General features: G+C 39.5%; 1 protein-coding gene across 1 annotated transcript in view; it reads right to left on the bottom strand.

The window, feature by feature from the left end:
- SAMSN1 (SAM domain, SH3 domain and nuclear localization signals 1) overlaps nt 1-14,262 on the bottom strand; it is a 34,387-nt gene that overhangs the window by 3,511 nt on the left and 16,614 nt on the right. Inside the window, exons 3-7 of the mRNA XM_041480238.1 lie at nt 13,773-13,928; nt 11,695-11,815; nt 10,168-10,319; nt 7,933-8,139; nt 6,261-6,411 (exon numbers count right to left, since the gene is read on the bottom strand). Coding sequence (XP_041336172.1) covers nt 6,261-6,411; nt 7,933-8,139; nt 10,168-10,319; nt 11,695-11,815; nt 13,773-13,928 — 787 coding nt within the window. The remainder of the gene's footprint in view (nt 1-6,260; nt 6,412-7,932; nt 8,140-10,167; nt 10,320-11,694; nt 11,816-13,772; nt 13,929-14,262) is intronic.

Raw genomic sequence — 14,262 nt, 5'->3', positions numbered from 1 at the left:
AAGCCTCCATCCACTTTGTTTGTTTTTCAATGGAAAGAAGACCAAGTAACCAGTGGATTAAAAGGAAAATGCCGTATCAGCCACTGTATTAGTGCCTTGTAACTGCTTGTCTGCATAATCTGAGCAGTCCCTATGTGAACAACCATTCCTAATTTTTTTTATCCATGTCTCCCTAGTGTGTTTCAGGGAAAAATGCACAGACAAGCCTAGAACCGAGATTTCTTTTTTTTTTTTTTATTTTGAAATTAGGTCAATTAGGAAAATGAGAAATTTCTATTTAGAAGACATACATATATGTAAAACTTCCTGTAAAAATAGTTGAATTTTCTTAAATGAAAGACTGAAAACCAAAAATATTCAGGTGTTTGAGACAGTAAAAGTGTTATATTTTCTACTTTTCATGCTAAGCAGAAAAAGTTGGAAGAACACCCCTCCCTCTCCATTTTTATGAAGAAAAGACTTTGATCTTTACTTTCGTAAGCAAACTTTGGTGCCTTTTTCTCTTTAAAGCAGTCTTAAATATTATGCAGTAACTACTAAACCATTTGAACAGGATCCTGAGTATTATAAAAAATACATATCATGCAATTTTAGAAGTTGCTTTTTGAGAAGAGCAAAGGAACTTTTACTCTTTTTTTTTTTTTTTTTTAAGATTTTGGCTCTTCTATTCCATTCTACTTAAGTCCTGTCTCTAACATGTACACACTCAAGTTCTACATTAGGAAAGGTAGGTTTGCTGCCTTAATCTTTTGGACATGAGAAGAAAGCCACGCTGCACAGAAAACAGGAATTGATAAAATTAAACTGCCGTTAGATGTTGCGGAATCATCAGAAATAACTATCTTATCAACAAATGGAAGTCCTATCATTTTTCTACAGTAAAGCAGTTTCACATAAGATAAATGGCTCTCAGTCACTGTTGTCTATGATATGGCCAGAAGAGCCTAAGATATGCATCATTTTGACACATATATTCCAGTACTCTTTTAGACAGTAGGATTATATTCACACTTCTGAAAAAAATGTGAGGCCTTTAGCCTTGGTAAGAGATGTGTGAAGCATCCCTTATCTTCCTCACTACTTAGACCTTTAAAATGAGTTTTTGTTATTCAATGACTTGGATGTGCATGACACGTGCAAGGATAGATTTCTTTTTTCCTTCACCAGCTCTTTTCCCCTTTCTAATGAGGTTAAAATCCTGATTAGGGAAGCACTTTAAGCATGGGTTTAAGGGAATTCAACTCAAGAATGCACAGAGGTCACTCTGACTCCTGTGCAGTTATGTCAGTTTAAACCAGACGAGTGGCAGGAGGCTTGGATTTTGTCTTGGACAAAAAGAAGGTCCCCCAAGAGCAAACCGAACTTCATGAGTGTGCTCTCTGAGAGTTTGTCTTTGTGGGTTTTGTCAGCTGGGCTAGGAGTACTGTGCTTTAGGCTGAGTCACTCACCTGCCCTCCTGGGAGGTGCAGTGGTGCCGTACTGAGCAGCACCTTTCAATAACTAAAGGCTCAAAATCACAGAATCACAGGATACTTGGAACAGACCTCTGGAGATATCTGGTCCAACCCCCCTGCCAGGGCAGGGTCACCCAGAGCGGGTGACAGGAATGTGTCCAGGTGGGTTTGGAATGTCTCCAGAGAGGGAGACTCTGTGCCCTCTCTGGGCAGCTGCTCCAGTGCTCTGCCTCCCTCAGTGTAAAGTTCTTCATGTTGAGATTAAACTTCTTGTGTTTTAATTTATGGCCATTGCTCCTTGCCCCCCACTGAACAAAGTCAGTTTTGGAGGATGAAGGCAGACCTGCTATGTATGTATGCAGGCCATGTATCACCTGTACCAGTCAGACCATCTAAGTGTGAAAATGAAATGAGATCTCACAATGCATCAGACTCAGAAAGATCATTTTGGGGCAGTAATTCTTGGAAAAGATGCAGAGAAACCTGAAGTGGTTTGTGCAGTACTTTGGGCATTCAAAAGACTAAATATTTTGTGGATATGTACAGATACGCAACTTAAAGTATTGCATCCACTAAAATCAGTGGCACAGCTTTTGTGGGAGGAAAAAGTTATTGAACTGATGTAAGAACTTGTGGTGAAAACCGAAATGAGAAGCTTCTTTTTTTTATCTAAAATGTGGAAGCAAACAGATCTGAAAAAAAAAAAAAGGTGAAAAATACTAATACTCATGCAAGTATGAGCTTCCTTGGAAAATCTGGAAATATTATGTTCAGGCCAATGTGTTCTACCACAGTACAGAAGGGGAGATTGTCTTTGAGCACCATTTCACCTTGACAAGATGCTATATGATCCCATGTATTGAAAGGCACTGCCCAGTGTAAAATGGAACTCTTGGTCCCTGATTCTCACATAAGGGATGCGACTGAGAACTGAAAGTCTCAGAAAGTAACTGTTCTTATTTATCTCCTATCTTGCTGTCCAAGAACAATAAATAAAGAGTAAACCTTATTTACTTATATACTTATGGTATTAGTAGTGGAATTTAAAGAATGATCTGTACTTAAATATGAAAAGTAAGCTAAGGAATGGATTTGGGGAGATAAGTGTAAAATATTATCCCCCAAATTGCACATATTCACCTTTTGGGGTTTTTTCCATAAAATTACCTGCATGCACATATCCAATGGAGTCTAATTTTTATTTAGCTCAGAATAGCTTTGGACTAGTGTAACCCAGTGGATTTCAGGGATGAACCTCTTGATTTAAATCATCTATGTGAGAAGAGAATCAAGCCTATTTTGCACACACAGAAACGTGTGTCCTGGGAAGCGGTCAAGAAAAGAAGTTCCTAACTTCTTTTATTACTTTATTCATTAACCATCCAGCAACTGCTTCGCTTTAAAAATAGCATCCTACAAAAGCACAGACATCCATCTCCTGTCTAGAAGCCATCTGGGAGAAGAATGGAAAGTTATTAAGAAATACTTTATGAAAAAGCCTTTTTTTTTTTCCTCACAGCCATGAATTCATGGAAACCAAGATTTTTGTCCCAAATATATAGGCCTGACCAACTTATAGAAAATCTAAAAAAGTGTCTGACAAGGGGGGAAGGTCATGAGGAGCTTACAAACACTTGCTGTTCTAGGATAGCCTTGCTGCATGAAGTACTTGAAGATGATGAATTTGGGCCTGGACTCTCAGGAAAGGAAGAAAGAAGATAGTGCAGTAATAGAAAGAAAAAAACTGCTTTAAAAACACTGTGTAGTAGCAATTGCTAAATAAAACTTACTTTTTAAAATTAATGGTATAAGATGGGTAAAATTTATTCCTTCAAATTCACTCAAGTCTAAATCAAATGTAAGTTTAAAAAAATGTCACTGTCAAAAATCCTATATTTTGCATGGCTTTAAGTAGCATATAATGTGGAAACTACTGCTGCAGGTCTTTTGGTTAGAAAACTCAATAAATGTTTATTCTGCAAGATGAATTATACACCACGAGTACGTGTCATGAAGAAATTACTTAGTATAACATACAATAAATGTCAAGAAAAAGCCAAGGAATGAGAAAGAAATTAAAAGCCTTGTAAAAACCTCTGGACATCTCACAAGATCAGATTTCACATTAAAGAAATATGAAATCTTGTTTTACTGCATTTATAGGAGGGTCTAGTAAAATGAAGCTATGTTCCAGCACACTTGGTTGTTCTGAGTAATGGCAGTGTCACAAAAACTCAGAAACCCTTGTATTTCAACTCTGGGCCATACCTGCCTCTCCATCCATTAATCAAACACGTGCTTCATGGAAGCATGAATGGAATGCAGAGACATGGAAGTCTTCCAAGCTCTGTGAGAAAGATGGGCCTAGGACAGTAACTGTCTATGGCCTTAGCTTACTTTTTCATAAAGCTTATTTTTAAAAAGTGAGCTTTTTACCTGGAAAGTGCTGAAATTCTATCTAGAATTCTCTTGGCCAGTAAACAGATTACGTTGTAGCTGTGGGTAATTATGCAGCTCGCTTCTAAGCAATGCACAAAATCAATTTTAATTAAAAAATCATTTATGCTGAACTGAACCATGCCCATTTAGGAAAAAAAAAATATTGACCCAGGAAAGTTCAGTCCAGATGCAGAATTCACTTTCACAGTAGCACCCAGCTCTTTCAACCCAATTTTCCAATCTGATTGACAGAAGGACAAAGAGGTCAAATGATTCGTACAACGTCAGACTCATGCGGAGCTTATCCCCAAGATCATCTTGACGCCCTGTCTTTTGTTATAACAACTTAACAGATAGCTACTATCCATTTTGGTCTTTAGTATCATCCTTTCTGGAACAGGTTGTTCAGTTCTGTCCCCACCAGTCATGTGACAAATGCTCTGACCCTTTGCAACCAGACACGGCAAGGATTCAAGAATCAAACTAGGACAGTATTTACTCATAGCTTACCTTAAAATATACACAAATCTTACCAAATTTAACTAGACTTAAATGAATACTTATAGCTGGTATGACACAAAAGATGTTGTTGTTCTGGTCCCTGCGAGCATTCATAAATTATGGGAAAATTATTTGATTGAATTTGAATACTGGAAAGATCTGCTATACTATCTAAAGTGCATGTGAAACAAATATTCATTTCATCTCTTGAAATAAGACTACAGTGTTGTCACTGATTCTGAAGCATGGACCCCTTTATAAGATTTAATGTTATTATTCCCAGAGCTGTTACAAGAATTTGAACTATTAAACCATGCAGATGACATCAGGGACACTGTTTTGCCTGGAGAAGTGACTAAATCCTATGCTGCTAATGTAGGAAGAACCCAATTTGGATAATAAGTGCGAATATATTAATTTTGAGAATATGGGACATATAAGGTCCTTGTTAGGTTTGGTTCTTGCACAGGTGCATGTAGAACATTAGGTGTTAAGACACATTCAGTATCGAAAACTGCTTGCTCTGCTTTTTGTTACCCAGCAAATACAAATAGCAAACCATATTCTCACCACTACAGAACAGTTCAGCACTTGTGTGGTCTGCTAGAAACCATTATGTTTCAGTTTGGCTTTCACACTGATGCAAAACTGCAAAATTACAATCTAGCATTTTTCTTTACTATTTTTCTGGTGTTAAATGTGGAAAAACATTTGCAGTAATACATGCAGAAAGCACAGCGAGGCTGGTTCCCACAACAAACACACTGTGCTCAGTATATACATTTTCAAGTGATTTACTGGCAGATCCTTGCAATAAAACTTGTGCAAAATGTAACCCTTTTCTTTTTCTGGATTCACTCCTTCAATCGTTGCTTCTACATAGACAGCCCTTCAAGAGTTCTTTTCAAACCTGTCATCTCACAAAGCTACAGACCAGAAAGAACTTCTGAACCTGGAGGGCAAAGAAAACCTTTCTAATGGCACTCCAGCATATTTGCAAGAGCCTTTCACTGGAAGCTGAATAAGAACAGGAACAACTTAATGTACAAATGGGGTTGCAAAAAAAGCCCAAACATTCTGAAAAAAATGGAAAGCTGTCTACATACTGAGGAGATAATAAGTGGATGCCTGAAAAATTGCTATTAAACTATCCCAGGAAGACACTGTTTATCCCTCTTTCTCTTTTTTCTACGCTTCTCAATTGGAAGTGCACATTTGATGACATGACTGCTCAGCATAGGGGGAGTATGCACAAATATTAATGAAGATGAAAACCCCTCCTGTTTTGGCTGTGTCTAATTAAGTAGGTGGTTAGCTGTAGTTCCTACAAAATTGACATAAATTATTTACAATTCAAAGTCAGACTGGAAATATCATTAAGATATCATAAGAAAAGTTTTTCCTGTTCCGTATCCTAGCTTTTCCACTCCCCACAAAAGGAACAAGTGAAGAAAACAAAACGGCGATCAACACACCATTTTGGTGATCAATACACAAAATGGTGACCAATACATGTGCAAATACACACCCCATATGTTCAACTCTTGGAAGCTCATCGGAAACAGAAGTTAGGTTAATTTTGAGAGAAGAATGCAAATCAGCTATCATATTTTATATATATATATATATAAAATATATATTTTATACATATTATATATATATTTTTTACAATACTTTCTTACAAGAAAAGCTAATTTGGATAAGGATTTAAGTGTGGGATGAAGCGAGAGAAGAAAAAAAATTGTAATTATCTGCAGAATGTTGTTGAAAAATTAAAGAAATTTTTTTTATTGGAGCTGTTTGACCTGAGCTCTCTTTTGCTTAAGATAATAGTGCATATACTCTTGACAAATCTTAAACACTTACTGTCACAGTCCTGGAGATTTTCAATTGCTGATAACAATTTTGCCCTATCTTCTGGGTTAGAAATATTTAATTCAATGAGGTGGCTTTCATGTAGATCCTTTAAGTCCTCTAGAGTTTCATAGCCATTCAGCAGGAGGGTTGAGGCATATTCCTACAAAAGGAAACAAGCAAATCCTCTCATGGAAACAAGCACTATGTTTAGTAGAGAAATAGGCACAATTTCACTTTTTCTTTTTGGCCAGGTTGAAAGGGGCTCCGCTCTCCAGTCCAATTGACTTACCTTTGGCAGGGGTGGAGAGCAAGAGGGAACAGAGGCAGAGATGCCTGGGAGTCCTCCTGGTTATGCCAGCATCTGAGCTCCCTAGCACAGCCCAGCAGCAAACAGGACCAGGGCAGAGCTCTGTCAGAAATGATTTAATTTGCTCAGTGTCTGGACTTTTGTGGGTCATTCCATGAATGTCTCCCACGCTGAGCCCAGGAGGGCCTCTGAGGCAAGGAGTGCTCTGCCTTTTCACAGGAGGAACCCCTCGATACAAGCAAGGGGAGAAGCAGAGGGAGCCCTTGGCCCTGCTGTGTCACACAAGGTCCCCCTTGAGCTGTGTGTCGACTCAGTAGAAAACTCTGTGCATGCTCCAGGGAAAGGAGTGTTTGCATCAGCAGCAAAGCAATTACCCTTATTAAAAATGTTACTTGTAAATCATGACCTCATTACACTTTGACACTCAGTCAAGATCTAGGGTTGCAGAGAGGGAGAGAGGCACAACATGAGCATGGTGCAAAAATACTATTGCTCCCTAAAGATCATAAGAAATTAAAACCACAAATTCTCAGTTTTGGCACTGGAGTCAAACTGCAGCCCTGCCCCTGAAACATCCACAGCCACACATCTGTACTTAGGCACACAACTGCAGTCAGGCTGATCTGACAAGTCACCAGTGTCCCTCTCTAAGTGGGACAGGGCTAGAAGTCTTCCCTCCTAGTCCAGACACATGATGAGGTAAAATGCAGTTCTATAAGCCTCTCATGCTGCCTCTCCTGGTCTTAAAAACTGAGAACCAGACAAAGTTAAGGGATAAAGGGGGTTTTATCTCAGTATTTAATAAGGATCCTTATTGGTGCACTGCTTCACCAGGGTGGAATGTGCCGCAATGCACAGACACCATTGATTGTGTATACAATTTATAGACCTTACAAATTAGCATATCTAACAAGGATGTCCCAATGGGAGGCCTGGATGAATGGTGTGATATTCCCCCATCCATGGGATTCCCCCATAGATGGGCCAAATCTCCAGTTTACAGGATATTTTCTAGAGAGGACCTTGGTTTCCCAAGATAGTGTAGGGTTTTCTGGCCTCCTACTACAAGGTCTTTAGGATGTTTGGTCTCCTGGCCTAACAAAATACTAGGACTATGCTGTTATCAGACTTAATGCATGCTAAGAATACTGAGGTTACATAGAAGTTATATAAAAGGTATCTAAAAGAAAAGGCAAAAAACCATCTTGGCATCACTCACATCAGATAAAAGACAGACACGAGGTTGCTTTGCTTTGCTTTGCTGACATCAAAACTGCTGAAACCTGCCTTTCTCCTCCTGCCTGTAAATGACATTCAAACCCGAGTGCAAGAAAGGGAACGTTTCAAATAGAGCTGGGAAATGCCTTGGCTGACCTGCAGGTGGACACATTCCAGGAGCTCTTGCAATGTTTTAGGCTTGGTCCTTTTGCTTCCTCTGTGTGGGTTGATCTTTCTGGGTGCAGCTTCTTCTTCCAAGATAATATCCACATAAATGAACTTGAAATTTCCTACTTTGTTGTTCAGCATGCCTGTCCATATACCCATGGGAGTTTTGCAGATGATATCTATGATGTCTCCTTTCTAGAACAGTAAAAAAAGCACACCACTGCTTACACCTCTGGTCTGTTATTTGCAGTTTTTCCTCTATGGACTAAAACCAGCACTAGTCAGTGTGAAGTAACTTTTTTTAATTACCTAGATTTAGTGCCTTTGCTTTTATAAAATCCCAGGGAAAGAATTACAGACAGTGGAGCTAGTCCTTATCTCCAAACCTTTGTGAGGGAGAGGTGAGCATAAGCAGCCCTCTCACTATTTTTGTGCTCCACTTGGTCCCTGAAAAGGGATAGGGTTGCATCAGCAATTAACTTTTGTCATGGGCAGTGGGCATAGTTTGGGCAAAAGCAAGGGATTACTGTAAGGTTATTTTCAAAATATATGCCATAGCATTTACAGAATAATCTTATTATCTACCCTCTCAAGGGTCTTCAAAAACAGATAGCTGATCTATGTGAAAGGTGGACTCCTACCCATTTTACAGGAAAAATCACTGTCTGCATTTCTCAAAGATAATAAAGAACATTTAAATCCCTTAACAAATATGAGTGCTTAAAAGGATGACAACGCAGCTATTTCAAGAGGGTTTTTTGGTGAAGGTGTTCACAGACACACTGTGGGAACCAAGGTCTCAGGTCAGGAAAACACTCACTCTGAGTAATTCTCGTAGTAAAAAGGCTCTCACAAAGTCATGCACCCTACACAACTTGCCCCCAAGGACCTCAAAAATGAGCCCTCTCTTCTTGGCATGTATCACAGAAAAATGTTGAAAGCCTTTGAAGAGTTATCCAACAAATACCTGCTTCATTTGGGATTCTGTTACAAAGTTAGAAATCAAACTCAGTTGGTTAAGATGTGTCCACAGCTCCATGATGTACATCTTTTCTGGTCTGGTTAAGGAACAGCAGGTCAAGTGGTCACCATAGTTTTGGTACAAACCCAAGTACAGAATTGACTGTGAGCTGGTGACCTGGTTTAGTTAGAACGTGGGGCTCAGAGCTGTAAGCACATTTGAAATGGAAACTAAACAAACATTTACTTAAAGCTCTATAAGCACATGTTATTCTACAAACTCGCGCAGGCTCAGGAGCTTCAGATGTGGATGCAGGTCAGGATTAGGCAGTGTCTCCAAGCCAAGCTGCAGATACACTTTGAATTCAGATTCAGGGTACTGAAATTTTGTGTGATAAATACAGGGGATTTCAACCCTAAGTATTAGCTTATAATTCCAAAATACACCACCCTAATTACTAAAAAAGAAACCTATATGAACCACCAGATATTTGCTATTTCATGACCAGTTAAATAGTTAAAACTGTTAAACTGTACTAAAAGAAATGCCCTAGATGTGGGTGGAAATGAAGGGCAAGTGCTGAAGTCTGCAAGTACCAGCAGAGCAACAGCTCTCATGTAGGCTGGAGAGGAGGAGAGGGAGTCTGTGTGAGATACAGGATTTGGCAAAATAAAGAAGCTGTGAAGAAGAAAAGAGTCTGAAGGGCTGGGTTTTTAAGTAATGTTCAGCTGGTTTTAAGTTATGTTCCTCACTCACACAGCCCAGACACCCCTTGCCATGTCTGAGCTGAGGAATGTTCACAGCTCAAACATAGGCTTAGAGAAAAGTTTAATGGAAAGGCAAACTGTTTTTATTAAAGGCAATGGGTGCCACTGAGCTTTGGAAATATCCTAGTTGTGACTGGGAAAGCTTGGGGAGACAACTTCACATCCCATGAGACTTTACTCTTTCTTACTCCAGACCATGTATGTGGGAAGCAACACGTATTTTACTCTGAGGAAGGCTGGGGTAGGTAGGGAGATATCATGAAGAGGTTTCTACTTGGAATCTGTGCCTTAAAAAGCTTTCAACAGCACTTGGCTTTGCAGCCTTGTCTGAACTAAGTCCTTATAGAAGCACTGGAAACCAGATCAGCCTTGCTTTTAGAGTGTTCCACGAGCTTAAGCAGTTAAAAATTCATTATTAAATGCATTATTTACACATAAAAAATGGTCCTCCTGGCATTGCTAGTGGGAGAGAAGGAGTCCTGGTGGTTGTCTTACCTTGATTTTCAGCGAGTCAGTGTCATAAGGACTGGGTGTGAAGTCGGTGTGGACTTTGGCTCGGCCGCAGAAGGGGCCGTTGTAGGGGACCTCGTCGTCAAAGCGGAGGCTGTCCCTGTTGCTCGTGCCATCGGAGCAGCTGGTCACCCCACCTGGGAGAGAGGCAGCTTGAGAGACCCCTGCACCAAACACCCAGGCATGCAACCCTGCACAGCAGCCCAAAGGAGGGGGGTCAAAACCACAGAATCAGAGACAGAGCGTATTCTCTGTGGGTTTGACACGTTCCAGGATAACTACATTCAATAAAAATCATGCTACAAGAGACAGAACAAAATGGGTAGGAGATATTTCATTAATATCTTCCCTAAAGTAATCTTTTTCTGGTGATGATACTAATAGACTACACATTTTATTTACAGACTTTCTGAAATATTACCTCTGCAGATTAATAAAATGTACCCTAAAAGTGCAATTTAAGGAATTAATTCTGCTGAACTTCTCCTGTTTATTCAGAGAAATGAAAACAAGTACTGTAGAAGTTATTTTATTTCATTCCAGAGCTAGCTGAAACATCAAAGGAACCTGCATTGCAGAGGGAAATTTTAATCTTATCAACATTTCTGCCTGTCATTTTATCCAAGTTGAGCAATAAAATATCAGCAGAGTAATTCAAGCAAATTTGAGCAAGCTCTGCAATATCCCATCCAAATATGTTTTTAGATAAGAGCAGCAGTGTATTGGAAGTAAACTCCCATATACGATTTTCACAAATCACGTCACAGAAAATGATCATAAAAATGGTTTTGTTTGAGGTGATTGCTTAAGTGCACAGCTCCATCTCAGGGCCAGATTAACTCTAAGTGCAAATGGTCTGGACTGCAGCTGCAGTCTGCACTTAGGGCTCAGGCAGTGCCTGCAGAGTGGCACAGCAGGGATAGCTGTGGCCTGCCACCCAGCAGATATCCACAGCAGGGCAACACAGAGTGAGGTGGAGGCACATTTCTGATCAGACTCCTCTGACCAAGGCTACTCTGCTGGGGAGGGTTTTCACTGGGTTTCAGGTGGGCTGTGTCTCTCTGCATCATGTCCCAGAGCTGTCAGGTGAGACCCACATCTTCCACCATCTCAGGGAAACTTTGTCAGCCTCACATCTCCAGGGCAAAGGATGAACTCACAGCCAGCCAGGAGAGGACACTTGTGTGGCAGCACCCAGTGATTGCAAACCCAGCACTAAGGCAGTGATAACCCCACAAAAATGTATGGTGTATGTGTACCAGCACTATGCCCTACAATTCCTGTCATTTTTTTTCTTCAGTTAGTATTTCCACTATTAAAAACACTCAACCTATTTCTGGATAGATGTATATCTACCCTAGGTTCTACCCATTTAACCAAATTACACTTGTCTGCCAGAATGAAGAGCTCTCTACCATCACATTTTTGATCACCAGCTCTGATTCCCCAGACATAAGCAATAACTATATTGATCCAGTGACTGAATAAGAAGTATAGGTGTCTTGTACTTACTAGATGAGCTCTGGCCACTGTTCAGACTATAGAGACTTTCCAGAGAATCGCTGGTTTTTAGGGAGACCTTCTCAGTGTGTGTTCCACCACCAGGATCACTGTCTTCTTTTCCCTCTTCATTCTTTAACACAGAAAATCAAATGTGAACCCCCAAGAAATAGGTTTTAGAGAATTTTTTGTTTGTTTTAAAGCATCATTGGAGATCAGTTCATCATTGCACTTTATTAATAACTCTTTTGTGAAAGAAAGCATTTTAGAAGTGGATGCCTGATACTAACCATGCCCAACAATCACCCCTAGTATTTTATGATCCTGGAGAAATGCCCTCCTGTTTTTGTCCCACTCATTTCATCCCCTCCCTGCTCAAACAGCTAAGCTAGGAAGACTGCAACACACCACGTCAGAGCTGAAAACTTGTAAAGGGAAATTTGTGGGCAGCCTGATAAGATTTTGTCTGCTTGTCTCAGAGAAGGAAATATAAAGCTCAGTTCTGAAAGCAGGTGGTGAAGAGCTGGCTGCCACAGCTGTGTTTTGCACTGAAGATGGTGGTTGCTTGGTGGCAGGCTGGGGACAGCTGGGCACTGGTGTGTTCTAGCACCGTGCTCACCACACTGCCCAGCATTCACCCTGTCCTCATTTCAGAATTAACAGGTACCTGTTTCTCTCACAAAGTCTAATGGTCTATGAAATTGGCCCCTTGAGTTTATCCCAATAAATCACACCTCAGGAATCACAGCCTGTTCAAAACAATAAGATCCATATTTCAGTCACAGTTAAGTTAGAGATGATGTAACAGGTAAATGAAACAGAAATTATCTTTCAAAGGGAGGGATTTTTCAGTAGTATTCATCATGTTGCCAGTGCATGTGATATCCTGATGCAACCGAAACTGCCTTCAGCACACGATATTTGGGTAAAAATTAGTTATTCACCAGCTAGATGATGAAGCAAAGTTGGCAGTGCATGTATGAATTAGAGACCCATACAGGTATATATCAGGCAGAGCACTGAAATGAAGAACTATACTGGTTTTTAACAAGAACTGTGCTTGTTACAGCAGCCAGCAGCACAACAGATTAATCAGGAGGCTGGTATTGATTGTCATCATCTCCTGCAGGAACAAAGATCATGCTACATGTGTGTCCAACCAGATAATCCATTGAATTTCTGTCATGAGAATTGTTGTTTAAAATGTGCAGAAAGGAAACACAAAAATATAATATAAAGATCATTGATTGCACTTTAGAAAAAAAAAATAAAAGAAAACCAAACTAATTATATACAGATCCTTGTCTTGGTCCTCCTTGGTCTTTAAAAACCAAAAGGTATTTAAAGGTATCCTCTGAAAAATTATTTTCTACTTGTGACCTTCCTCATTGATTTTCCTTACTTACCTGATATTGACACGTGAGATAGGATGCAGACTAGCTAGATTTTTTTAGGACTGTTAAGCGTGACAAGTTTTTTTCTTATGGTTTTAAATTTTGGAACTTGCTGATACAAAGTACTGAGAAAACAGGGTTTTCAATATGTGCACGATTGAAACATTATTTTTTATGTTTAATAAAGATAGTTTCACTAAGATTAGATAAGGTAAAAGGAGATAAGGCATATGAGTTGGAATTCTCTAGGATGCTGGCTGACCTTTACACAGTGGACTTCAGAAATAATTCTTGTATCAGAAGATAAATTCTTCTAATTAAGCTTTTTGTACACACTGAGCATCAGACTGATGATGGGGTTCAACCAAAACTCCCTTGTGTCCACATGATGAGGGTTTTTTTGTGCTCATACACACATGCTCATACAAGTGCTCCTTGATGTAAAAGCAAAATTAAATGAAGTAAAATTCTTATGACTCTCTTGGGCCTTACTGTGTGATTTGTGTGTACACTAAAATGCACATGAAAGAGCAGGTACATACCAAAAGCTGTCTTAATTCAGTATGTGCTGTTACCCTGGTTTTATGGTTTGTCACAACTGAGGAGAGTTGAAGCATGAACAGAAAAAGTGCACATAATATTTTTACTACTTCACATGTATTTCCAACAAACCCAAGGCTCTTGGGCTGTATTTACCATCTCTTCAGAGAGTGCCTTGATGTATTTTTTACCCATCTTTTTCTTCATGGTAAGTGAAATGGCTCTCATCTTCTTACTCAGACTTCCTCCATTGTTTGCTGCTCTGATTTGTACTGCTTCCCCAATGTCACTTATAGTCTCCAGCTCAGATATCTGTTTTGAAATCAGAAAGTAAGCAATAACTCACCATGAAAATAAAATGCAGCAAGCTGAAGCAAAAATTACGGGGAAATATTAAGGACACTAACACAGTTAGCATGACAATATTCAGCCATGGCCATTTTCCTTGGAAGCTGTGTACCTAAACATCTTTTCAGCACAATATGTATAAATGACAGAAAGAAAATATATTTTATGGTAGGTAATGTTGTTTCCCATTATTTATTGTCCCTAATATCAATAAGAATTGAGGGAATTTTTGCAGAGGTCTTGAAAACAAAAGTGAGACATCTGTGGGTTACTTGTAAAGTGCTGGTTACTTTGGGTA

Source organism: Pyrgilauda ruficollis, unplaced genomic scaffold (assembly GCF_017590135.1).
Source record: "Pyrgilauda ruficollis isolate IOZ18807 unplaced genomic scaffold, ASM1759013v1 scaffold50, whole genome shotgun sequence".
In the NCBI taxonomy this organism is placed as follows: Eukaryota; Metazoa; Chordata; class Aves; order Passeriformes; family Passeridae; genus Pyrgilauda; species Pyrgilauda ruficollis.
This window is presented reverse-complemented; position numbering and strand designations above follow the sequence as displayed.